This window comes from Athene noctua, chromosome 1, assembly GCF_965140245.1.
Source record: "Athene noctua chromosome 1, bAthNoc1.hap1.1, whole genome shotgun sequence".
NCBI lineage: Eukaryota > Metazoa > Chordata > Aves > Strigiformes > Strigidae > Athene > Athene noctua.
The window spans coordinates 65,745,234-65,770,131 of record NC_134037.1 but is presented as its reverse complement, the minus strand read 5'-3'; the positions used below and the strand labels follow the sequence as shown (position 1 = coordinate 65,770,131).

Below are 24,898 nucleotides of genomic sequence, written 5' to 3'. Positions count from 1 at the left end.
CCAAAGTCCCCTGACTTAGTCCCCTGGCTCTTCTCCCTCCCCACTCAGCTAGCCTGACATTTAAAAAGACTGGAGCAAAATGCACCAGACACATATGGGGATGACTTAAGAAGCTGCATCAGCTTGTGACGAGGACAGTCACAAAGTTTTAAGTGTCTGAGCATCACCGTGCCCTGGCTGGGACTCCCACGGTGCAGCCTGTTCCCTTACCTCAGGGCAGGACAGCTGCGTTACTACAGAGTCCCCTTCTATGGGAAAACCTAAATACTGCTTGAGTAGGGCAGGACAAGAGAGAATCTCTTTTCAAGTAGTAAGCAGATCACAGCAAAATCTTGATTTGCTAAGTATGTGCAGACAGGTATGTAGCTATTAGCGAGTTGTCTTCAGTTAGATTATTTTTTTACTTGGGATACTCCGTTTCTGACACCTTATTACAAAGGCTGAAGCTGACTCTTCCAAAGGCTAGAAGCCAATACCATCTCCATTTATTAGTTATGAATTAAGGTTACTGCAACCAAAATGATTTACAGCATTGTTCTGGCACGTATATTTAGGTAGAATGTAAAGAATAGAGATGTACATATATAATAATAATGTATACATGCATGCAAAGATTATACACCTAGGGCAGCTGTAGATAAAATTCAGAGTTACAGTGATTGACATAGGCCAAAACTACAAATATATTCAAAAAGGACCACAAAAATCAGGGCAGGATGGGTTCATCGGTAGTTATTGAACAAGAGGGTCTGTATTTTTGTTTCAGGGAAGTGTTCTACTGCTTGCCAGAGCTGGGAGGATGTATACCAGGTGAAGGAAAGCTCTATACTTATCCCAGGCTTAGGTTTCTCTCTGGGATCTTTTACTGGCTGCTCTTAGAAACAGGATACTGGTCTAGACAGCCTGTGGTGTGACCTACAGTGGCTGTTTTTAAGTTCTTTATTTATATCTCTAGGCACGTTTGTGTAAATATCCACAACTTTTCCTTTGGTTGCCTTTATCTTCCTTTTTTTTTTTTTTTTTTTTTTTTTTTTTTTAAATTGCAGTATTCATTAAGTGTTTAATTTTACTAGAGCCACACTAAGCAAAAGTTTCTTTTAATGCAATGCCAATTTAGAACATGCCTGCTGCTTACTTGCTCACTGAAGGAAGATGAAGTACAAATTGCCTCACCATGATTTTAAATCTCCTGTCCACAGTTCCTTACCCCAGATGATCTACAGCAGAAATAACCCAGGCAACTGATTTGGCTTAAACGTCCTCCACAAAATCTGACATTTCCACCTTCTTTCTCATTTATATCAGCTTTGCTGTAAGAAGAGACACCCAGTGAGGAGCTTAACTGAAACTGTCCAGTCTCTAAAGTGCAGGTTGATTTGATCAACAACCTCCCGCTTCCAGATTCTGGCATTGAAGTTCACTGCAGATTGCTTAAGACTCTCCTTGACACCATTTTATGTATTATCAACTTCACGAGCAGTTTTACCTGGTAGAGGCTGGCAAGGTGGTGTTTAGTTTTGATCAGAAACGGTTGGTTGACCCCTGGATGATCCACATCATGAGCCGCAGCAGCCAGCAGTCCGAGCATGATGTCCGATGGGGTGAGGAAGTTGGCAAGCTGAATCACACATGATAATCACAACAAGAACATGAACAGTAACCACTTTTTTTTTTTTTTTTTTTTTTGGTAAATAAACAAAATAGCTGACAAAACATTGCTCAGTTTTGTAGGCGTTTGTGCACAAATGTCAAATATGAAATAGATTTTGTGAATGTTTTTTTTAAGGTTACTTGAACAAACACCTATAAAGATAGACTATATAGTTGTATTTTATTACCGTTTGTATTTCTTATCACTCTATCATTCATGGCAATATAAAGATTGTTGTTACACAAATACTTGAGCATAGTCTAAAAGATGCAGTTTGAAAAAGTAAGTAAGTATAGTAGCCGGTTGGCTTATGTTAGCATACATGATCAGAGCTCTGCCTCACACAGTGTTTAGTAATACCAACAATACATCAAGCTTCACTTTTCTAGCAGAGTTTATAAACTTCTGAACTTTCAAACTTGGCTGTTAGAGACCTCAGTTCAAATATAGGTATTTTATTAGAGAGCATAATTCGCCTTTTCACTTCAGACATCCAAGTTTGAAAACTTGCCCAGACTTTTTTCTTCTACACAGATTATCATTTAGACGCAAATTTTGTTATCATTGGAAAAACAAAATAGGAAGTCTTAGAATTTTCTATTTCTGAGAGTGAGGTAGCAATTACCAGCCCAATGAGTCTGTGCAGAGTACAGGTCCATGAGCTGAATGAAGCATCCTGGGATGAGAAATGAGGAGCAGTATGGTACAGATTCTGGATGTTGGCTGTCCTCTGTACTTCTTGACAGAAGGGACTTGCGGATCTTGCAGGAGATTGAAATGCAGGAAAGCTGGGGCCTGCTTCTGTCCTCACCATTACTATATTCTGGTCTAACAATTTGGTAATTCTAGCAGAACTTTCTTTCACTGAAGTCAAGCCAGGAAGGGTTTAGTTATATTTTTATACTGTGGCTCAGCATTACAGTATTACAGCGCCCTCCAGTAACACACCAAGCAATGTCACACCCTCACATTGTGAGGGCTTGCTGCAGCTCCCAAAAGCTGCTGTTCACTTGTGCAGACAATACAGACAACAGAACCAGCTGAAGGGACCGTTTTCCCCTTTTCTGGTATTGTACTGCCCAATTTAGTATTTTGAATTATTGATGTGAGGAGCTTATGCCCTGAGGTGACTGAGGCACAGGCATGCGTTGCCTTCTGCTGGCTTTGATGGGAGGATTGCAGCCAGTGGTGGGCAGCTGGTACACACAATCATGGTAGCTGAGCTCATACGACAGCACTTTGGTACATCGCCTGCATGATGGGAAGTGACTCCAGTAGCTTGTTTGAAATGTCTGTCATCTGTTGCTGACTCTGCTACTGATTTGTTGCTGACTTCAAGCATGCAATCATCTTCCGCTATCTAAAAACAGCTTTTTGAGTTTTTTTCAATCCTGGGAAAAAAATTTGAGAATTAGCTGAAAGCAACATAAGCGTGAAAGGTTGTCATTACCTTGGGCTCCCTCAGATAGCAGTGCATAGCTTGTGTGACATCAGCAGCATGGACAGCATTGTGGTATGGGTTTTGGCTATGGTAATCTTCTTGAACCATAACTGGGAACCAAAACAGAAAACAAAGGTCCTTTTGTCTCTGAATGCCATGGGCACAAATAGGAACTGGATTTAAAATACAATTTGAGGTTTTACAGTCAGCTGCCTAAGGAGTTTCTTCAAATAGCTGTAGCTTACTTAGACTGGTGCTCTTATTGGGATACCTTTAGAGAAAAAATGCATGAAAGGATTTGTGAGGCCCAAGGGGATATACTGGGTCTAGTTCATAAATCAACTCTTTCTTGCCTTAGTGAAGGCTCTCATTCAGGAGTAAAATAAATAAGGAAGAGAGGCAAATTTATCCACAACGGAGTGTAATTATTTAGGCTGCTGTCATAGGGGAGTAATATGTCATTAAGGCAGTACCACCTATTTTACAGCAGCAGGGGGTGAGGCCCTGATACCCTAGCATCATTTGTTATTTGAGTGACTAACTACAGTCAAAGGCATTCCTACTTCTTCCAGGCACAGAATCAAAAGATACAGCATTGGAGTATTCAGAGCAAAATCTTCTGCGATAATTTTAGTCACATGTACGTGTTCATTTTAAAACACCAGCCCCTCTTGTTTTACTTTGCAGTGCTGGAACTGGTCCAGCTGGACCAGGAGCACCAACCTTTTAACTCTCAGCTTTCACTTGCACAGAAAAGCATCAAGCTGTGTGCTTCTGTTCCCTGCAGCAGTGCCTGCACCATTAGGTGGTCTCAGAACAACACCATGTGAACACTGGAAGCTGCACGTGAACTTGCCCAAAGCACTCTCCTAGGCACTATCAAATTAATCAAACAGAAAGGTAACAGGCAGATTTCCCAGGGCACTCATCTCCAGCATGGGGAACGCCAAATAGAGTCCTAACCTTCAGTTTGCTTCCAGCTCTGTAAGCATATGAAGTTACAGTGGGTAATCCTTTAAACCCTGAGTACCACTAGCTCTAATTATCTGAGCATCCACTTCATGGCTGCCCACAGGAGTTAGAAAAGGCAGGGAGATTTTGTCTGTCTCCACACCGAAGGAATATTTTCCAGAAGCAACAGTTAGGCAGTTTTAAAGAAGACACCCTGCCTTGGAAACTCTGCCTGACAGCCTGACAAACCGGCATTCAGCTGCATTCAAAACACGATGCAAAAAGTAATTGATTTTGGCCAATTTCTTCTTTTGGTTCACTGACAGCATGGGGCTAATATTTCTGTTGGCAGTAACAGCAGCAGGGGCTTTCATCAACACTATTCAGTGCAGACAGCTTGACATAATTTGTTAAATTTTGTACATAAGCTTTTAACTGCCCTGGGTCTCAGTGGTCTATTAGTCACTAAAATAATTACCCTGCACCACAATTGTACTGTGCACAAGTAGGTTCTGTAATGTCTGTCTGTCTGTGTGGGCCTGCTCGGCCACATCTCTGCACAGCATACTTTTTTTTTTAAACCACCAGTGCAATTATGGTACAGGGATGCTTCAGCCCACTGCAGAGCTTTTTGAAGTCCCTCCACTGACTTAACAGGTACTGAACCAAGCACCTGAGTGCCTGCAAATTATGTGTATCACAGAGATGTTTTACTGAAATATTTTCAACAACATCATAATTTTACATAGATACACAGACCAAGGCAGTACCTTCTTTGATGCCCTACTTAAGCTGTAAACTGCATTTAAAGATGTCTTTGAGGTGAGCACTTACCTAAAAACCTGTGTAATGTAACCATATCTAATTGGAAATGGTGAATAAGTCCATGCACATTGAAGAGGTGACAAAGCAGTGTTACGAGACTGTTTCCTAAAAGTAGAAAGAAACAACTCTTAGATTCCCTTATTAAACCAAGCAAGACTAAAATCTTGGTAATTTCCTAAGTACTCATCAGTTCCTATCATGAGCTTAGATGACACTCATATACTCAGAAGTAGCTTATATAAATTACTCCTATATATATCTCTATCAAGGTTTGATGGTATGGCTGTACCAGTGGAGCGCCATTCTTGTGTACAGATGCCATAAAGTCACGTTTGCTGTTTCAACATAACACAGAAGGAGAACTGACAGGCTTGTCTGAGAACTACATCATCTCCATAATTGAGGTCTACCTCTGGAAATGACAGAAAGGAGAATGGCTTTTCTGCCACTTCAGTTTGCCATACTGTACTAATTAATTAATTACTGAGAAATCAGCAGTTTGTAATTACATTTTTTATTTTACACATGGCTTTAAAAACACATCATTAACCCATGTACCTAGCTCAGCTACAATTGCATCTCATAACAATGATGCAGCCAGGAAAAATGAGTTGCGGCATTTACGGTCTCAAGTTACACTGATGTTACACTGGCCTTACTGTGAATCCAGTACTGCAAACACTGGCAAAATTGAGTCTAACTAGTATTATATGATCATCTATACATACACACAGTATTTTAAAAAGTTTACACTGCATAATTCTGCAGCAATGTTTCTACAAAAGTTAGAAAAAAATTCCCCAAAACATACAATGTATAAGCAATGTTAGAAGGGGGTCTTTTCTTATTTAATGCAACCCAGGAAAGAAAGAAATACATGTATGAAGAAGGCATGGAAACTTTGCCCATGACTATTGAGCAGGGGTGCAGAAAGGTGCTTTAGAAGAATTATGCCTTTGCCTCCCTTGCCATTTGCAGTCCTCTCTGCTCTTCACTGCCAGTCACTCAGATGAATTACCTTCTAACCCAACTTTTCTCTACACCTTCTTCCCCAGCCAAACCTAATTAGATTGGGGGGCGGAGGGAATGAAGGATCCCATTCCTATGATCAATACAGAAAGGAGAAAGGTGCGATCATGATCCTCTTCAGCAGCTACCTGATCAAGAGGTATTGCCTACACACTGGTGTGTGTGTGGTATTACAGGCAGGCATTTAGACAAAACATTCCACAGAGTTTTACTTTCTTAATGAATTTCCTAACTTGTGCGGCTGAAAGAAGCAAATGTATCTTCAGTTAAAGGTATTTCATGTTGATAGAAATCGACGGATTATGGAGGTCTGAACTTACTGACCAATGTATTTAATAGGTATATTTAAAGTACATTTGGACTTCCTGGCTAAAGGAAACTGAAAAACTGCCTTGAAAAGGTGACAATAACAAATGTAGGAGACGATTAATACAAAACCAGACAAAACATTATTCTGTAGTTCACAAACAGCCTGAAAATATTCAAGGATATGATTTTAGGAGAATTTAACTGTGTCCAATTTCTCTTCAGTAATCTAAACTGGAAATGTTTAGCAATTAATTAATTAGTGTTTTTTAGATCAGTCATCTATGAGGGAAATTAAAATAAAAACTTAAAAAAAATTCCTTACCATTTGTCAAGCGGTCGAACAAGAAAATGTCAAAATCCCACATTCCCACTTTGGATAGCATGTGCTATGAAAAACAAATATGAAAAGGCAAATGACTGGCATGTCAATCTGTAAATCAGATTTAAATTATTATTCCACATTAAACAATCACAGGATTGGTTGCTGCAGCTTTAAAGTTTTGTTTGGGAAAGCTATAGAGACGTATTTCAAATATCAGACATCAGGAACTGAATTTAGCGGTACTGCATAAAATGTCACTTGCACTTTTAACTACGGAGGTTTTGAACTTGACACTAAAAACATCTTCTAAATGGAGCTCAAAACAACAAATAATATACACAAAATAAGAAAATAATCCCTTTTACTGCACAACATTTTTATTGTTCTTTCATGTCCCCAAATCAATTCAGTAAAAATTCTCTTAGGTTTTTATTACTTTTTTATTTTTTCTATTGGTTTGTTTACCAATATAAAATTATTTTATATTGGTAAACAAACCAATACACAGGAACAGACTTTATAAACTTAGGTACAGTGCTTCTCTGAAGCCCACTCAGTCACACAGAAGAATCCATCATTACCATCATATACAGTGTTTTTACAGCTATAGCAGTTCAGTCAAGAGACCGAGTCTGGACTCACTGTATGACTCACTCCAACAATGGCACGTGCATGAATGGAATGTGTGTTCACTCCCATTGCCTAGTCTGTCTTCAAACCAGTTCTGGATTCTTAATTACTTTCTAATGCCTGGCGTATAATCTTCTCTTACAGAGAGTAAGAATTGCCTAGCCACATAATCCCAATGCTACCAGTTGTGCCAATTTTGTTAGAAAATACCATTGAAAATACTACTAGAAGAGCTGCAAGATAAGTGAATTATATTTTGATTATTGTGAAGTTCTTTGCAGTGAGTATTCCCTGTTTCTTAGCATTTGCCATTATGGAGAGCTAATGTGGGTTGTCTAATAGCTGCTCCAGACCAGCTGAGAGACAGTATCTGTTTTCAAGTGGGTGAACTAAATCCCATGTCAAGGCTGCACTTACATAAATCAGTAATTCAGCCAGGGATCCTTCATCCTTTTAATAAATTCAGATTATAATTTCAGTTGACAGAATCTGAAAATGCTGAATTTTCCTGTTGCTCTGGGACTAAGCCTTTAAAGCGGTAACCATAAAAGAGGAATAGACAGTCTGTGTGCTGTGAGGCAGGCAATTAACGAGGGTCATTTAAGAAAGATCAGCCATACATTTGAAGACTGAAACAAAACTGACACTCTCTGGAATATTATTGAAAGAAATGGAGATCCGGAGACCTGTCTTACCCTTGCTTGCCCAAGGTAGTCCTCATCCAGTAGGTACAGTGAGGCTTGTGGTACAATTCCACGCAGTAACCGGGATGCATGGAAATACCTCTGGAAACTTAACAGTCTTTTCACTTTTTTCTTGGTGCCGATTTCCCCTGAGAGTGTAGTATCTGTGAAAAGCAATCAGTACAGAAATCATGAAACTCAAGATGAAGGATGACATTCTCAAGAATTTAATAAGAGAAATATCAATAACTTTATAAAAAAAATCATAAAGTTCATGCTTCTTCCCCATCCACACGAAGAGGCAGTATCCAATCCCTATACTTCAGCATAATATATGTGTTTATTTCAGAAGGAAAATACATTCCAGTAAAAAGAGTACTAACACAGGACTTGGAAGATCCTGAGTTCAGTTCACTGCCTGTAACTGGCTTTAATGTGCCCCAGGCTAGGTGACTGAGGGGCTGATCTATCACCTAACTGTACATGTCTGGATGGAGCGTAAATGACTAGGCAGAGTTAGGTACAGGAACGCGGCTCTTACTCTTCTGTGCCTCTGTTCCCTAGCTGTACAACTGAAAGCAGCAGCAACTTGCTACCTCACAGGAGTGTCACTGGAATATATTAAAATTACACAGCACTAGCATACGAGGATATAAAACCAAAATGTGACACCAAAAGAAACCTCAAAGTACAGTTTGAAAGCACAAATGTATGACCCACTTTTGGAAAATGAGAGAGAAGAGAGAAAGAAGTAAGAATAGGTTAATAATCCTACTGTATTGTCTGCTGTCCTTCCTACATATTAAGGCAAACTATAAATGAAGAAAGTATCTTAGTTCTACAATTAGGAAAGCAAGTATACTCAGGCAATACATGCATTTCTGGTTACTCAACAGAATACATTCTTCTCACTCAGTAGCAGAATAACTCTAATTCCCTAATGCTATATTACGAGATTTTTGCATAGGGCTAAAAGTGACACAAAAACCAAGGCAATTTTTATACAGTGATTAAATCAGTAATTAGAGTAATCAAATTACCTTATTGTTAGTAAGAAAAATATGCAGGCTTCATAAAACTGATAATGACTTAGGTAATTTCATCTGAACTTTTAACAGAATGTCACGTACAACTGTGATGTTTTCATTTTGCAGTCTGGTCTTAAGTTTTGGGAAAAGGGAGGACAGAAACTGGGCAGTTGTTCGAAGGAAGTAAGATTCAACACAGTTTTATTCATAAAAGGAACTGAAGATTAAGCATTCATTTCAGAGAACAGTAATGATTGCTTGAGATAAGAAGCTGCATAGCAACTCACTGGATTTCAGATTTAAATAACAGCTCATGAAAAATATCCACGGACTGAAGATGACTCTCTCTATTCTACTATTCCTTTTTATGAAAAAATGCTGACCGCTTGTTCTGCTGTGAAATTAAAATATGACTTTGTATGCTGGTTTTATGAGTATTATTATTTTGAGAGGTTTTTCAGAGAAGTCATTAAAGTTTTTCTGGATCATAGATAGTTCAGTATTTGATTTCCCCAACAGCAGATGTGTGAGCACATTCTGTGGCAAGTTTCTTCCTTAAGTAATCCAATGGCTATTGAGTGACATGAAGTCAGCAGCAACAACAAAAAAACATACTTACATATTGAGTACCAATAATTAATATATTTTATTACACCTGCAAGTCTCACACTTCTCGTGGGCAGCCCAAAGATCCCACTGAGTTTTAATAATATAAAAGCACAAAATAATTTTATTGCGACTTGACAAGCCATGTGTTTTCAAGAATGCAAACAGTAACAATGTCACTACTGTACCAGCCTGAAGGTTAGATTTTCATTTATGATGTGCCAGAACCTGCCTTAATTCTCTCACACATTTTAAAAGCTGAAACAATTTCATGGCCCGTTGAAGGAGTGACTAACGTAGGTGCTAACAGTTACCCAGTGACAGCGACATGTGGAGGAACCGGTAGACTTGTTTTCACATTTCATTTATACAGTGCTGCTAAGAAGTGGCTGGCATTCAGTTTAATTCCTGGATAACAAAACACTTAAAATTAATTCACTTTTTAAACTTGTGTCTGCTGTTTCTCAACTTCCCAACCCTCCTAATTCCATCTTTGCCCCCAGACTGTGACTGCTTTCAGGTAACAAGTTTAAAATTTAAAGTACAGAAAACTTTCCTTTTGTAGTACATTAAAAATGAGTAGTCGCTCCAATCAATTTTTATCTAAATTACTATCTGGTTTTGAAAACAGATGAGTTAAATTACTACCTATGCTCCCCTAAACTGTTTTTAAAACTCACATGTGGAGTGGCTGTGAATGAATGACCTGAAGGTGAAGGTTTGGCCCGAGTCCCAACAAGCAGCTGTACGCTGGATTATGAAGAAGTGGATATTTTATCCTTCGGATTATCAGATTACTTCAGTAGCACAAATACTACTTACCAAACCACAAACAGAGCAGGTTGAAATAAGTAATTTCTTATTGTGAAACATATTTTCTGAATTGAATGATCAAACTTGTTGCCACTGCTTTGTCACACTGCTCCGTATGGTTGTCATGGGTCTCAACTGAAATTTAATCATCATCAGACAGCACCTCTGAAACATCACTTGCCGCTTCAGATAAGCACTGTATTACAATACATTATGCAAAAAAGATTACCCACAACAATCTGTTGCTCTGTATTTTCATTCATAAGGGAAAGAGTTCATAATACTGGTAAAGAACAGTAGGAAATGTACTTTCAAAACTGGGCTCTTGACAGAACAGCCTGAAAACAGCTAGTACTGCAGGCTAGCCACATGCAAACTCTGGATGTTGACTTAAAGGACATCATGTTAAAATCACATCTTTTTGGTTATTTCAGTAATAACTGATTTGTCTATGAATCACAAGACTTGTCAGATGATTGCTATGACCCATAACAGATTACTCTGCCACCCGCAGTAATGTACCTTATTATGGATGGTGTCTGGCATAAAATCAGACTAAGACTCTGCCCTGCTCCAAGCACAAAACACCCCAAACTATTATAATCTCACCAGCACTTTCTCTTTCTCCTCCCAAGATCAGTGTCAACCAAAAAAGAAAAGCACATATGAAGTTGAGAGAAAAAGGACAATTTAGAAAGAAGAGTAAAAGGTGAAGCAGCTGAGAGTGAATGCTCAAATTCTGTCCACAGTTGCACCTGAATCTCCCAGCAATGAGGAGCCATTCCTAGCATATGAGATCCATCAGATGACATAAAATCAAGATGCAGTTTTAAGAGGAAATTAAGAGTTTATGTGAATGACTTATAACTATTTCTTTACTAACAACTGCAAATTCTAATTTTAATTTTAAATATAAAATTTCAGTGATGACAGCTGATGTAAGTCATATAGTGACTCTGAAACAGGAAGTTATTGATAGTTATTTCTAGTTAAGATAAATTAAATTACAAGTAAATGAATCAAAAATATCACTGCAGATATCGCTGAACTTGAGCTGCAGAACCACATGCTATATTATCTAGTTAAAGAACACAGGCTGGAAGGCTCACATGGGAAGGATTTAATAAATATGTGCAATTTTGAAATTAACATGAAAGATGAAAAAGAACAACTTTTGATTATACCCATAGAACTTCCTTTGAAAACCGCTGTTTATCTTTAATCATTGTGGCAACTTCTGAATGCTTTGCTTACCTAAAAAAAGCATCATCTGTATCTTAAAATATGCCCATTCTCATATCCTGTGGAGTTACTGCCTAGCACAGTGGTTGGAGAAACCCTTCTTTGTATACTGAACAAAGTTACTGCAGGAATTACACAGACATATTGTATAAATTACATGCACATTTACAGAAGCGTCCGTATAAGCATTCCTCACAAAGCTTAACTAAAGCCTGAGCTCACAGAGTATCTCCTGATGTCTTTCAGCAGGCAGCAAAAGTGGTTGCATTTTTCTTTGCGTAATTTGATAGCCAGAATCACATATGCACACTACCAGACCATGGATGATGTCTAGATACCGCACGTGGCCCTCAAGAGGTTAATAAGCTACAGGAATCAATGGTTGCCTTCTCTCTCCTCACAAAGTTCCTCCAGTTAACACAGCTCTGCTTGCCTTAACATGATCTATGGCTCACTACACCCCAGCTTCTGTTATTTCAGGGAAAGAGGTTTCCTGCACTAGGAACTGCTACCACTTTTCTTTCAGATTTCTTTCACATTGCTGCGTTAGCGTGTGCCCACAGGCAGCGTGAATATAAAAATGATGGAGGTTATGTTAACAATGGTTGAGTTAACATCCAGAAACAATCACATAAATCAAATTTGGACAAGGATGTACTTAACTCTGCACCAGACATTCATTACATTGTTATTGTTCTTTCAAAGTAAACAAACTTGGTTATGCATTCAAATAAGGCCTTTGAGTTTTCCTTCACAGTATTGCCTTTTTCTATTTTATTGCACCTCGGTGTACAATAAAAACAGGTCACCCAGCAGCATGAGTGGATAACAACAGGTTTATTAATTTTCAAAAGCCAACTGATTCAGAAGCAGAAAATGTTTTTCCTCTTCTTTCCAAAAGGATGTAGAATAAATCAGGTCCTCAAGCACTTGCCTTTGACTCATATGGTTTATAATACCCTTCCCCCTCTTAAGAGGATGGAAAGACTTTCTGTACTCAGCCACTGCTCTACAACTGTATGCCTGAAGAGTCAGGCAGGATTGATGGAGAAGTGCTGGCATATCTGGAAGATATGATGAGAGGATCAGCCCTGCAATTTACTGTCCAGACATCTTACAAACAGCAAGGACTCTGGGAAACAATTTGTCTGTGGTTCTATATGTTATGGAGGGAATTTCCTGCACTGGTTCCTGGCTTGACAGCTAATTAGAATGCTTTGATTTGAGAGCCCAAGAGATACGTAATTGATTTACTAGGAATAACTGGTGTTTGTCCATTTTTTTGTGTGTCAAACCATGCCAGTCATTTAGATCACCTTTACTGAAGTCATTGGGCATACTCATTGCATGACTTGGTTGCTAAATTCTTCTTATAAAGAAGAGCACATAGCATGGATGATAGACAAAAAAAATTGCTGTGCCGTCTTAATATCTTAAATTATGGATTTATCATATTGTCCAGAAGAAAACTGCAGCATGAGTAGGGATAGCTGAACTAACACCGGTAATCTAAAACTTAATTCCAAACTTAGTATTTCAAATTTGAATTTTGGAGAACGCACTGGTAAACTGAAAGAACAGATAACCTCTTCTCTCTGCACTGTCTAGGCTTTCCTGTTGCCTTTTATCTTGCAGTCCAAAAACCTTTTGGAAAGGAAACGTTGCAGTTTTGAAGAAAGGCCTGAGAAAATGCACAAAGCACCAGAAACCTATGTAAAAGGATTGTTGCTTGAAAGCTTTCAGTCTAGTGTAGAAAGACCAAAAAGCTCAGATGAATATCCCAGTTGTACTTCTTAGTTGTCTGTGGCTGGTGTGAGAAACTGACAAACAGGTCTGATTCAAAAATCGTAAGATTGTGTCAATTTTATCATCTGAATATACAGTGGTCACAAGAAGACAGAGATTAACACCTTGCACTTTATCTATAGATAAACAAGTGTTGTACTGAAATCTTGTAAATGTAGAAACCCTCATGAGACTTCCTCAGTCCAAAAAGGTTGTGCTATAAACATTTTGTTTTTACTTGCTTCTCTAATGTCTAAATAATTTTTTGTTTCTTGACTTTTGATAAAAATCAGTTTTAGGGGTCAAGCGCTTTCTGTTTGCTGGCACTTTTCATATGGGTTGCAACTGCATCATTTCTCTTTAAATGTGTAAACATTTTTTCAATTAGGAAGAGGCTGTGAGAAAGAGATGGGGAGTCTGATCACATCAGAGAAAAGTAGAAAATTAGAAGTAAACCAAAAGATCTTTAAAATTTTACGCTTTAAGATTCCATTCTTCAACCACCTGCACAAGTGCACAAAAGCAATGCAGAGCCCTGCTTACAGAAGAGGCGCTCGTGTGCTTCTTTGGCTAATGTAGTTAATGAAATGTGACAGGTTCTGGGACATCAATTTTGCAGGTCACCTTGCTGTGGGGTTTCCTCTTCTTTGAACACCACTTGAGGTGATGGTATCTTGTAACAGCTCAGTTTCCAGATCATAAAGTTCCTGCACACTTGTTGGCACCTTGAAGAACGCCTAGTCATGCAGTTTCCCCCATCCCAAAATATATTCCTTTTGATGCAGTTTGAGACTACAGAATTTAAGAATTATGCAGATTATCCCACTTATATCTAATTATCCCATCATACCGAGTTCTGGAGCAACTAGGGTTTCAAAGCCCAGTTAGGTAACAGAATATTAGCCTTAATAACAGGAAGAGGAATAGATTAAATCCAAATTTCAGATTAATTTAGATGTGTTTCTCTTCACAATTTGCAGCCTTTATTGGGGTCATCAATCATCTTTATGCAAACAAACATGTTGGCATCTTTTAAGCCTCCTACAAGTTCTTAGGAAATGGCATATTGTGCTCCATTTTGCCACAAAGTCATTATAATTTCAATATGAACCTTCACTTCGCCCCTTCAAGCCTCATACAGTAGCACAGTCAGGACCTTTTTTTTCCTAAAACTGCAAATGTTCTATAGCTGATTATAGTTTCTCCAACAGGAAATGGTACATCTCCTCCCCCTTCACTCCCCTTGAGAAAAAGCAACATAACCTGTAATAACAGCAAACCCAGCTTTCATTTATCATCTTAATGATCCCTTCTCCTTGTTCTTTCTTTTCCGTCGGTCATTTGGAAAGCATCCTCAGTGTTATCTTCAGTAAACCCTTTCCCTTTTCTAATCAGCAAAAAGGTGGGGCGGCAGAATGGGTCACACATCATTTGGAAACTTTTAAAGGGACATTCTCAGTTGAACTGAATCCCAAATCTTACTAAAAAAATAAGTTACAAACCTGTACAATCAGGTCAGTGTTCACTAAGACTTTGTGTGTGAAGACTTTGTTTGGTTCTGCTTGCTCTTGTGAGTTCTGAAGCATTCATAAACCAAACTGCTGCATTTTGTTAGCATATGGGGGCACCTACATCACTCAGTTTTACATTCGGGTTTTCATTTTCTACAAATGTAGTGTAAAAGCTAAACAAGGAGCATGAATGGCAGGAAGTAGAATATACTTTTCAACCTACCTTGTTATTAAATTTTGCAGGTAACAACTCTTTAGAAACACTTAAAAGCACAAACAACATCTTGAAGCAAATGAACTTGCTGTTATTTGATGAAAAGGAGGAACAAGACTGACTTCCAATGACAGAAAGAATTTTTGAATATAGTGAAGTATTACTAGAAAACAGAACAATCTTTGTGCTGAAACATTAGGAGAATTCCAATTCCTCTTCCTTTAAATAGGTAGCTGAAAGCAAGGCCACAGGCTGACTTCAGTTCTGGAAATGTTCTTCCCATTCAAACCAGACACAAGCTAACGAGATTAAGAAGCCCATATGACTTCAGGATGTTGATGAGTACCTTTTGGACATGTTTATCCATAAGGAACTAAGGTAGGTATTATGTAGTAATGATGCAGACCTTGTAAGATGTCACCCTAGAACCATCTAGAACTTCGGACTCATCTCCATGAGCTGGGTTGGGATCCAAGTAACCCAATCAACCCTTGAAACTTCCTCACAAGACTTTTGGTGTCCTAATTTAACCTGGGTCAGAAATATCTAAAAAGGCATCTGTCACTCCCACTTCTTTTTCTAGCCAAAGGCAACAAAACAAGACAGTTAACCAAACTCTTTTTAACCTCACTCATTTGGGTTCAGGTTACTTGATGGTTCAGTTTTGGGTTGGTGGTTGTGGTTAAGTTTTGTTTTCCCTGGAGATGCGCCCTACCTGAAAGCCCTGGAGTGTTCAAAATCCAAAACCAAAAATAAATGTAAATTTTGCAAATGGACCCTTCTGTAGACAGGCAGAAACCACAGATTCAAACATCCACAGACTTTGGTTCTTTGAGATGGAGACTTTTTCATGAGTTCATATATTCCCTTACTAACCCTGACAACACTTTTCATTTCTGCAGTAACTAATTCATCACTTGCAGCAAAGCATCACTTTATTTGCAAACAAACTGAAACCCAGGAGTATTTTGCTTGACTCAGACAGCAAATCAAGAACAGAGACTGAACGGTACCTAGTATCACTGTTTATCACCATCTGGTACTAAAAGTAAATCATCCATACTAACTTAATTTGCTAAGCTAAGCTTAAAGCAGGTGGAGTTCTTTTGGACTCAACTTCTGCCTGCATAACAATACCAAGATCCTAGGTAATATGCAGATATACCTTTGGAGTGTCCATGTTTTGACCTTTTAGATATTCTTAGGTATCACTCTATGTTCCTGTTCTGGAAGGCGTAAGGAAACAGAAATCTCTTTGGGTAACACCATTTTGATTCAGAGACTCCACTTTGCTGCTCACATACTACATCCTTTCCTTGTTATCCCTCCTAGATCAATATAGAGAGAAGTGAATTCTATCAGCCACTGGGATACTGTGGATAGCTTACTGAAAACAAGTGGGTGCAAGATAATGAAAGCAATGGTATGACTGATACTGTGACAAAACCAAAGTGTCCCTAATAAAGAATTTTTCAGGAAAAGTTAGAAATGCAAGCAGAAATAATTTTAACTACATTATTCCATGACAGACATATTTAAATATAGTCAATTAGAGGCTAACAATTTTGTCATCTGCAAGCAAAAATTTGATCCAGAGGAAAGCCTAGCATAAACAACATGGGAACTGGAGAATTGCTGTTTAAGTCTTAAAAATCTCCTTGTCTTCTGACTTAAAGCTCGACAAGCAAATTTGTAAATAAAGTTACTCATCTCAGATGTAAACTATGTTATTTTGTTACTCTACTTAATTTCACCTGTCAATAAAACAATCTACATAATTGGCGCAGAGTGAGGTCTTCTTGGTTACTGCTGCACTCCTGCCTACAGTTCTAGATTTATTACAAGGAATTCCCCCAAACTTCTGGCTAATGCAATGAAGAAGTGCCATCACAGTCACCAGCACAACTCATCATGAGATAACGAAATCTATTTTAATCAATGCACATTACTCACTGGCATGATCTGGTTCAATGACTCACTTGAGTGACTTTGTCAATCAGAGAACTAAGTTATTGCTCCCTTACCTTATAGTCCTTTATTTCTCAAATCCAAACTATGCTTTGCTAGAAGGAAAATTGGATCAAGCTAATTTTCACTGAAGAAGTGTTTCAAATTCTGAATTATTACCCTGAAAATCTCATTTTCTATCCTGTGAACACAAAAAGGTTAATTTAATTCACAGAAATGCAGAGATGCCAATAAACTGCCATCATTAATTTCAACCTTTACCAGGTTAGGTTTTCTTCCACTGCTCCCATTTTAAGGAATGGCTTATTTGCATGAAGAGAAAACCCTCTCCTCATTTTCCTGTAAACCTATAGGGCTGTGCAAAACTTGTATCTTTTAGTTTAGGAGTTTGTAAAGTCTGAATATTTGTTCATAAGCAGCCTAGTGAACATGGAGCCTCAAGTCTGCCATGTCCAGCTTATTTTTTTCTGGGGTATATCTATCTTCAGCCATCAGGAGCAGGTGGTCCCCTTGCCTTACTACATCAGGATGGAAAAAGGGATGGTTGGCTTGCCTCTGGGGGTCTTCACACCAGGCTGGCTAACCAACATCAGCTTCTGCAGCTTCCCTGGGGAGAGGAGTTACTATGTAGCTTCCCCTCAAGCTTCTGGCTTGATACTGTCAACACAAACAAGTATCTGGTTGGTCATGCAGGTCTCCACAAGTTACAGGGATGACTCAAGAGGCTGAGGCAAACATTGCTTCTTGCAATGCAGAACCAAGGAGTTCTTGGTGACACAGCGGTATTTCACATTCCATTTTGTATTCCAGAGTCTTCTTAATAGACCCCAAATCCACCATTGTAACTACACCTCAAGGAAAGCTTGCAACTAGGCAGAGAAAAGACAGGAAGATGCTAAAGCCTTGCATCTCCTCCAGACATGATCCTGCAAAATCCTCACAGTCCTGACAACCTGGCACTGACAAGGTGAAAGTTAGCTCACTAACTTTCTATATATTGCAGAGAGGCACCAGAGGAATGTGTAGATGGCATCACAGACGTTAGCTCAAACAGCAAGAAGAGAACATTAATCCAGTTGGCTTTGATTAGGGCTACAGAAGATCCCATTTTCAGAGTGCAGGAAATTTTCCTATCCAAAAGGACTTAATGGTGTTTAAAGTTACACAGTGACTTTACTGCAGGACTCCAGAAAAAACAAATGATATGGTCTACTCTGTGTTGACCCTTAATATCCATACTAAGGAAAAATCCACTTTGGTTTGACTGAATCTGTAAGTATGTTAAAAAAGTTACATTTAAATAACCTTTAGTCTGACAATAGCAATGCCCTGAATTTTTTTTAAATTTCAGTTTTCAGAATGAATGTCAACTCTGTTCAAGAATGAGCTTCAGTGTTTCCCCTTAGTTTAAAACAAGGGTGGTACTGTTATTTGGAATACTTCAGATGGTAGAGGGAACAATCTCCATTTAAGCTCAGTTTGTCCGAATTAGTGAGAAGCTGGAGTAATGTTTATGCTGCATTTCTTTATAACTTCGGAGGATATTTACCATAAAATTGTCTGTCTCATCCCTCCCATACTGCAACAGCTTTCAGTTATTGCCCCCAAACAAATGTAACATGGTGCCAAAATTTTACTGCAAGTATTAGCTAGGCGCTCTTCAAAAAAGTTTGCAGTAGTGACATTTATATATTTCTTTTTGACAGGATGTGCAGCACCATGGGTTTTGCTGTTTATAGGGTATGCACAGCAGAAATGGATTTGACAGGCAGATGTATATGAACAAATAATATGAAAGTTTGTTTACTTCCTGGAAAAAAAACATGTCTGCATGCTCTGACACCGAGCATCTTCATTTACCTGTAGGTCATTGAGTCAGCCAGGCCCAGCGCACTTGCCATGTATGAAATTTGTAGTCAAGTGTCTAGAAATATCACTTCATTTTGCACTGAAAAAATAAGTCAACACCACTCCCTAGGCAGAAAGCAGTAAGTACATAAAAACCTGAAAACAATGGGAAATCCAAAAATCAGGATCCTTGCTTTTCCTTACACAGAGATCATGGTAAGATGTAGTGACTTCTTTCAGATTATAGAAAAGCAGTAAAAAGAAAGAATAAGTCAGATGTCCCCAAGACAGAGAGCACAGGAACATAAAGCCCCAGGTGCCCCATTTCTGTGGGACCAGATACGCATGCAGAGAAAGGCATCGCTTTTAAGTTCAGCAGTTACAGGAGAAGGGTTATGCAGAGTGCCCTGCTCCTTGTATGATCAAAGGCTGAGTATTCACCAGTACATCTCTCGATGTGGATCTCTCCCTAGACAGTCCACAGACAGCACCAGCAATTCCCAGAAGCTGGCAGGATCTTAAGGATGGCAGGATTCATCTACAGGGGATAAAACTGAAAGCCCTATTGCCAGAAAAAAAAAAGAGCTGAAAACTTTTTGGTTTCTTTAACCAGGTAGGCCAAAGAACATATGATGAGAATTTTACATAATGTGTATGTATTAAAATTTAGTCACACTTGAACGTGAATATATATTGACTTCTACTTCATGAATAAAAATAACTGGTTTATTTTCTCTCAGACTGTATTAGGGCATCAACAGTAGTATTTCCAGCTAGCATAAAACCAGTTTTCATTGGCAAGCCAGGACTAAATTATCCTCAGAGTTCTGCTCAACCAGTGCATTATTCCCTTTGTCCAGGAGAAACTACTGGACCCGTCTTACCCCTTATGTCTTCCCACCTCAGCCACAGCAAGCACTCTGATGCACTTACAACCTAGAAAACACTTTTAATCAGTCAGGCCAAAAGCAAGCCATTTGCCAGCTTGGGCAAATGCAGCCGATCAGAGTCCAAGTCCTCCCTTTCCTGTTAGACCCTCTTTTCTCCTTAGTCCCAGCCAAATCTCACCCCTTGTGGCTGGGTTTCTCCCCTACTCCTCACCACCTCCCTCCCTTCCCCTTCCCAAGAACTTGGGCAACCATTTACACAAAGAAGACGTAAAACTTTGGTTTGATAATTGCTTTTTAATGAAAAGCATAATTTCTAGAAGCTTAAAAGTGCCACCACTAAACAAACTGTCGGAGTTTCAGTCTGTTTTGATGAAGGCAGTGCCTAACTTTTGTTTCGAAGGTTACACAGAGTGATCTGTGCAGTACAGAAAGACACACTGAGATCTGCCTGTATCTGAACATTGGAGTTAACACAGCATTCAGACTGAATGATACAGGGCCTGAGTGTTCTCTTTGGGTTTTTTTTGTTTGTTTTGTTTTTTTAATTTTTTACACACTGCCTAATGAGTCTGCATCAGTACAGAGAACCCATCAGGTGAAAAAAAACCTAACAGCATCTTGATTTTTTTTGTTTCTTTTAGATTTGCCCTCCTTTATTTACAACAGTGGCAAAATAACTTCAATCAAAATGAGGTTAAGATTATTTTTAACAGATGTTCACTGCTGGCCTGACCCAAAATCCATTGACGTCAATGAGAAGACTCCATGGGGCTTTGGATTGGGTTCTAATTGTTCGAAAAATTAATGTTATTGTAAACCACTGGTCAGCGCTGTCACATGCTCCCCTTCTGTGCCAATTCTATATGACCGGATAACAGACTCACATAAATCTGTTCCAACTGTTGGCTAAGAGGCTAAAGGACATAGAGGTTTATCTTTTTAATTCTGAAGCACCCCCGTCCCCTCCAGCACACCCCATGGCACTACTGTATTTACTTGACAGACTCAGCATTATGGACAGTATTCATACAATCAAAACATTTCACAGTCAAACACTGGGTGGGAATAATAGAATTATTAATACTGACTGTGTGAAGACAGCTGAACTACAGATATATATGAAATGAGATACTTTGGTTTGTATACTTTCAATACAGATAATTTTTTTTTTTTTTGATGCAGACCTGAAGGAAGGGTTGCACTTACTGTTAAGAAGACGGAAGTCTATAAACGGGTAGGAGCCACGGCGCTCGGAGAGAACCCCTGTCTGACCTCTCACCCGTGCATCTCCTGCAAAACACAAAATCCCCAGAGACATTAGAGGGGGCAGCTGCCTTTCTCTGCTGTTTAGATCTAGATCTATTTTCTATTCAAAGTTATGAGGTTACACTCCTCCAGTGGGAAAATTAAGGTCCAAAAAATCATCTCCCATGACATCCCTGGGTAATTGGGTAAAGCAGTACAGCTGATCGTCTTATCATAACAAAGGCATAAAAAAACCTCATGTTTATCCTACTGAACAGCGTCCTGCCCAGTAAGTAGACTCTCACTGTTTCAAGAGTAGTGCAGAGGTCCACTTTTTTGCCCAGACAAGAGCAGCTGGATTCTGACTGTCATGGCATTCATCACACACAAAGGTCTCAACCGTGGACTAGGCTCACAGTCCAACTGACCTCCAAAGCTGTGGGACTGATCTCACAATCATGAGTTGATGAAAAAAAATCCCCAAACAAAATACAAAGATTTTTTTAAGGTGGGTTTTTTTTGGATTGTTTGTTTTTGTTTTACTTTCTGCTCTTTGAGCACTCTGGAAAATGTCAGCCTCAAACACTGAAGCTGCTTTATGTAAGGGAAACCTTGATGTTCTCAGATAAGCATTACTCCAGAGCTTTAGGATGTACATTTAGATATCATAAAGTGACAACACAATACTAAGTATTGCTGTGTAATTCACATTGAGTAGTTCCTGACTCACCATGTAACATTGATGAAATAGGCAGAACTCATTTAAGGAGAAAAATGCTACTCAGATGAGTAAGAGTTACAAAACCTCTCTCCAAGTAGATCAGAAGTAGTGGGAAGCAGATGTCATTTTTACATTTCTAAAACCTTAAATATCTTGTACTGTAATGCAATTGTTTCTTTATAGGCAAATAACAAGACCAAAATATTAAAAGTTCTTAAATAAGATGAAGTTTGGAGATTTTAGAGATTCAGGTTAGAGCACTCTAGTTCTTCACAATACCAGTTTCTCCTCTACAGAAACACTGGCCACAGGTTGAAAGCATACCCACTGCACTTCCTCAGACAGCACACACTGTGGGCCTCTCAAAGTTTGCAGCAAAACTACAAATTATTAGTTAGTTTGAACTGTGCTTCCTCTGGGATATGAATATAGCATCTGACATCTAAACAAAAATAATTTAAGAATCTGGCTGCTAGTACTAGCTTCTAATGCTTGTGTTTAAAAACTAGAAAACATCTTGCAGCATAAAAGAAGGACCTAGTTAGATGCTGTTATTTTTTTCTATCCAACGTTCACTTAAAATGTGCTTACAATTATGTTTAAGGGAAGAAAGCCAAGTAGCACTATTAAGTTAAATATTTGAGGTGGAGAAAAACTTCTGTGCCCTCTAGGGGTCCTTAGAGGTTATGAAAGACACTGGAATGTGCACTCAGATTAAGAATATTTCAAACACAGTCACTTTTGATTATAAATATAAATCTATTTTCTCTCTCTGTACTTTCGCTTTGCTCCTGTGTTTCCAGAGACAGAACACGTGTTCCCATACTCAATTCCCCCTTGCCAACCACTCGCTCTATGGAACCAGCCCAAACCAACTCGTTCTTGACTCCACTTACCCCTCCTGATAGCAGGGGCAGGAGGTGCAAACCTTTGCCTGCTCTTCAGCTGTCTCACTTCACAGGTATGACAATAGCACAGGTCTACCTTCATCAGCAGTTTAAAATCATGTGCAACTTGTGACAGTGGAGGTATATCACAGAATCATTCAGGTTGGAAAAGACCCTTGGGATCATCGAGCCCGACCATCAGCCCTACTCTACGAAGTTCTCCCCTACACCATATCCCCCAACATCTCATCCAAACGACCCTTAAACACATCCAGGGATGGTGACCACCACCTCCCTGGGCAGCCTATTCCACTGTCTGTCTATTCCACTGTCAACTTATTCCCCTGCGATTCTTCTGCTAAATCGCAGAAGGGTGGAGCAAATAGTCGGGGAGTTTGTGAAACACCAAAGCAAGATGCATCAGCACCCACGAGTCAGAGCTCATATGGCAGCACCCGGATTTAAAAGCACTGCTGTCCACCACAGGTAGACCCATCAGATTGACTGATTTGCTCAGAAAGAGTAAGAATGGAAAGCATATGGTACACATTATTTAAAACCCAAAAAATCAGACAGGCTTGTGACTGTCACTAATACAAGCATCAGCAAATTAAGAACGGGTGTGATTGAAGCTTTTGTTTTTTCCATATGCACCGATGAATTAACAGGAAACTGCAAATAATCCCCTGCATTAGCACACTGATAAACATGTCACTCCTGACTAAATCAACAGATACTTTGGAAAAAAAGGGAAATTCAAACTCCAAAAATTTGAAAAAATCCTAAGACATAAGATACTGTAAACCCAGAAGGATTGATCTTTCTGGACATGAAATAATATATCTCTCAGATCAAGAGAGGCACCATAGTACTAGAGAATAACAAAATTGTACAGTTATGTATCCCAAAACTTGCCTAACTTTGATCTTAATGGTATGACTCCAAATTTTCAGGAAGTTAAGCAGACAACTGAAACACAGGAGAAAACACAATGTGGGCTTACCAAAAGCAGACCATACAAGATAAAACTTGATACTTAATTACCTTGAAGAAAATAGATAACTCAGACAAAAGGAAAAAAATCGATACTGTAGTGCGTTTCAACCATACGGACTTTGTTAAAAATATAAGAGAAGTCAAGACACGAGTACAAAAACTGAAGCTGGAAAAGATTAAGAGTAAGAATATAACAAGGTGCACTGAAAGGAAGCTTTTGCTTGGGAACAATTACTGCGTAAGAAGATTCATATTAGGAATGGTCTTAAAAATGGTCTCTAAAATGGTCTTTTATTGATGATCTTGACACAGAATTAGGAGAGCACTAGTGAGATATGATGATAACACAAAGCTGGGAGATACCAGATACATACAGCTAGAACTATTTTAAATAAAGTCCACTGCTACTGTCACCTTCTCTGCCCCAGGTGCTCTATGGCCCAGCTACCTGCAGCTTCCACTTTCATTTTAATGGTAGTCCAGCTCTCTCTCCTGGTGCTGCTGATGTCTCCTACAGAACTAAAGACCAGTCTACTCAGACACATATGTACACTATACATGCAAGGTAATTTCAGTAAAGAGAGGGAAAGCAAGGGAGGTATTGATGCCATTAGTCAAAGCACTTTGGTAAAAGTTCATCTGAAATACTGCCTCTGAGAAAGCTGAACTCCTCCTGGAAAAAGTGGAGAGAAGGACCTCTAGGAAGATGATCAGGGCGCTAAAGGCCATTTTATAAAAGGAAAATCACCCTGTAGTAATGTGCACCATTGATAAGACCATTGATAAGCAGCAAAGTGCAAAAAGAAACACTCAGGTGACCAGAAGAGTATTCTGAAGGAGGAGATGAAAACAATTGAAGCAGCTGATGGCATGGGCTTTATACACATTGAAAGATGACCTGAAATAGTTAAGGACAATCCATGATGATTGATAAACTTGCTACTAGCTCTATGTTCCTCAAACTAAGAAAATGTGAATGCGCTTTACTTAACTGGCAAAGTTGAGGACCTGAAGTCATGGAAAATTACTGATGATTCTGACTGGCTATTTGTGCCATTTTACATTTTTTACAGATAATAAAAGTTTGGGCTGTCTCTAGCACTGTTAGAATCTATACACAGAATAAATCTGCATCCCCTCTGATTTAGTAACAGCCACTAAAATCCTTATATTTGAGGATTATTAACTTTACCCTCAGGGAAGGCAAGTTTCTGATGAGTCAAAGATGTTATCAAGTAGCTCTACCTCATGAATCTGTTATTTCAAAATACTTTGCCAGGTGCCACCTAGTCTCTTTCCACAT

The 24,898-nt window shown here is 38.9% G+C and overlaps 1 protein-coding gene across 4 annotated transcripts in view; it reads right to left on the bottom strand.

The window, feature by feature from the left end:
- PDE7B (phosphodiesterase 7B) overlaps nt 1-24,898 on the bottom strand; it is a 179,824-nt gene that overhangs the window by 17,841 nt on the left and 137,085 nt on the right. For all 4 annotated transcript variants that reach the window (XM_074896376.1, XM_074896377.1, XM_074896375.1 and 1 more), the window contains 6 exons: nt 20,953-21,036; nt 7,854-8,005; nt 6,529-6,592; nt 4,878-4,973; nt 3,102-3,202; nt 1,487-1,618 (listed from right to left, as the gene is read on the bottom strand). In XM_074896376.1, coding sequence (XP_074752477.1) covers nt 1,487-1,618; nt 3,102-3,202; nt 4,878-4,973; nt 6,529-6,592; nt 7,854-8,005; nt 20,953-21,036 — 629 coding nt within the window. The remainder of the gene's footprint in view (nt 1-1,486; nt 1,619-3,101; nt 3,203-4,877; nt 4,974-6,528; nt 6,593-7,853; nt 8,006-20,952; nt 21,037-24,898) is intronic.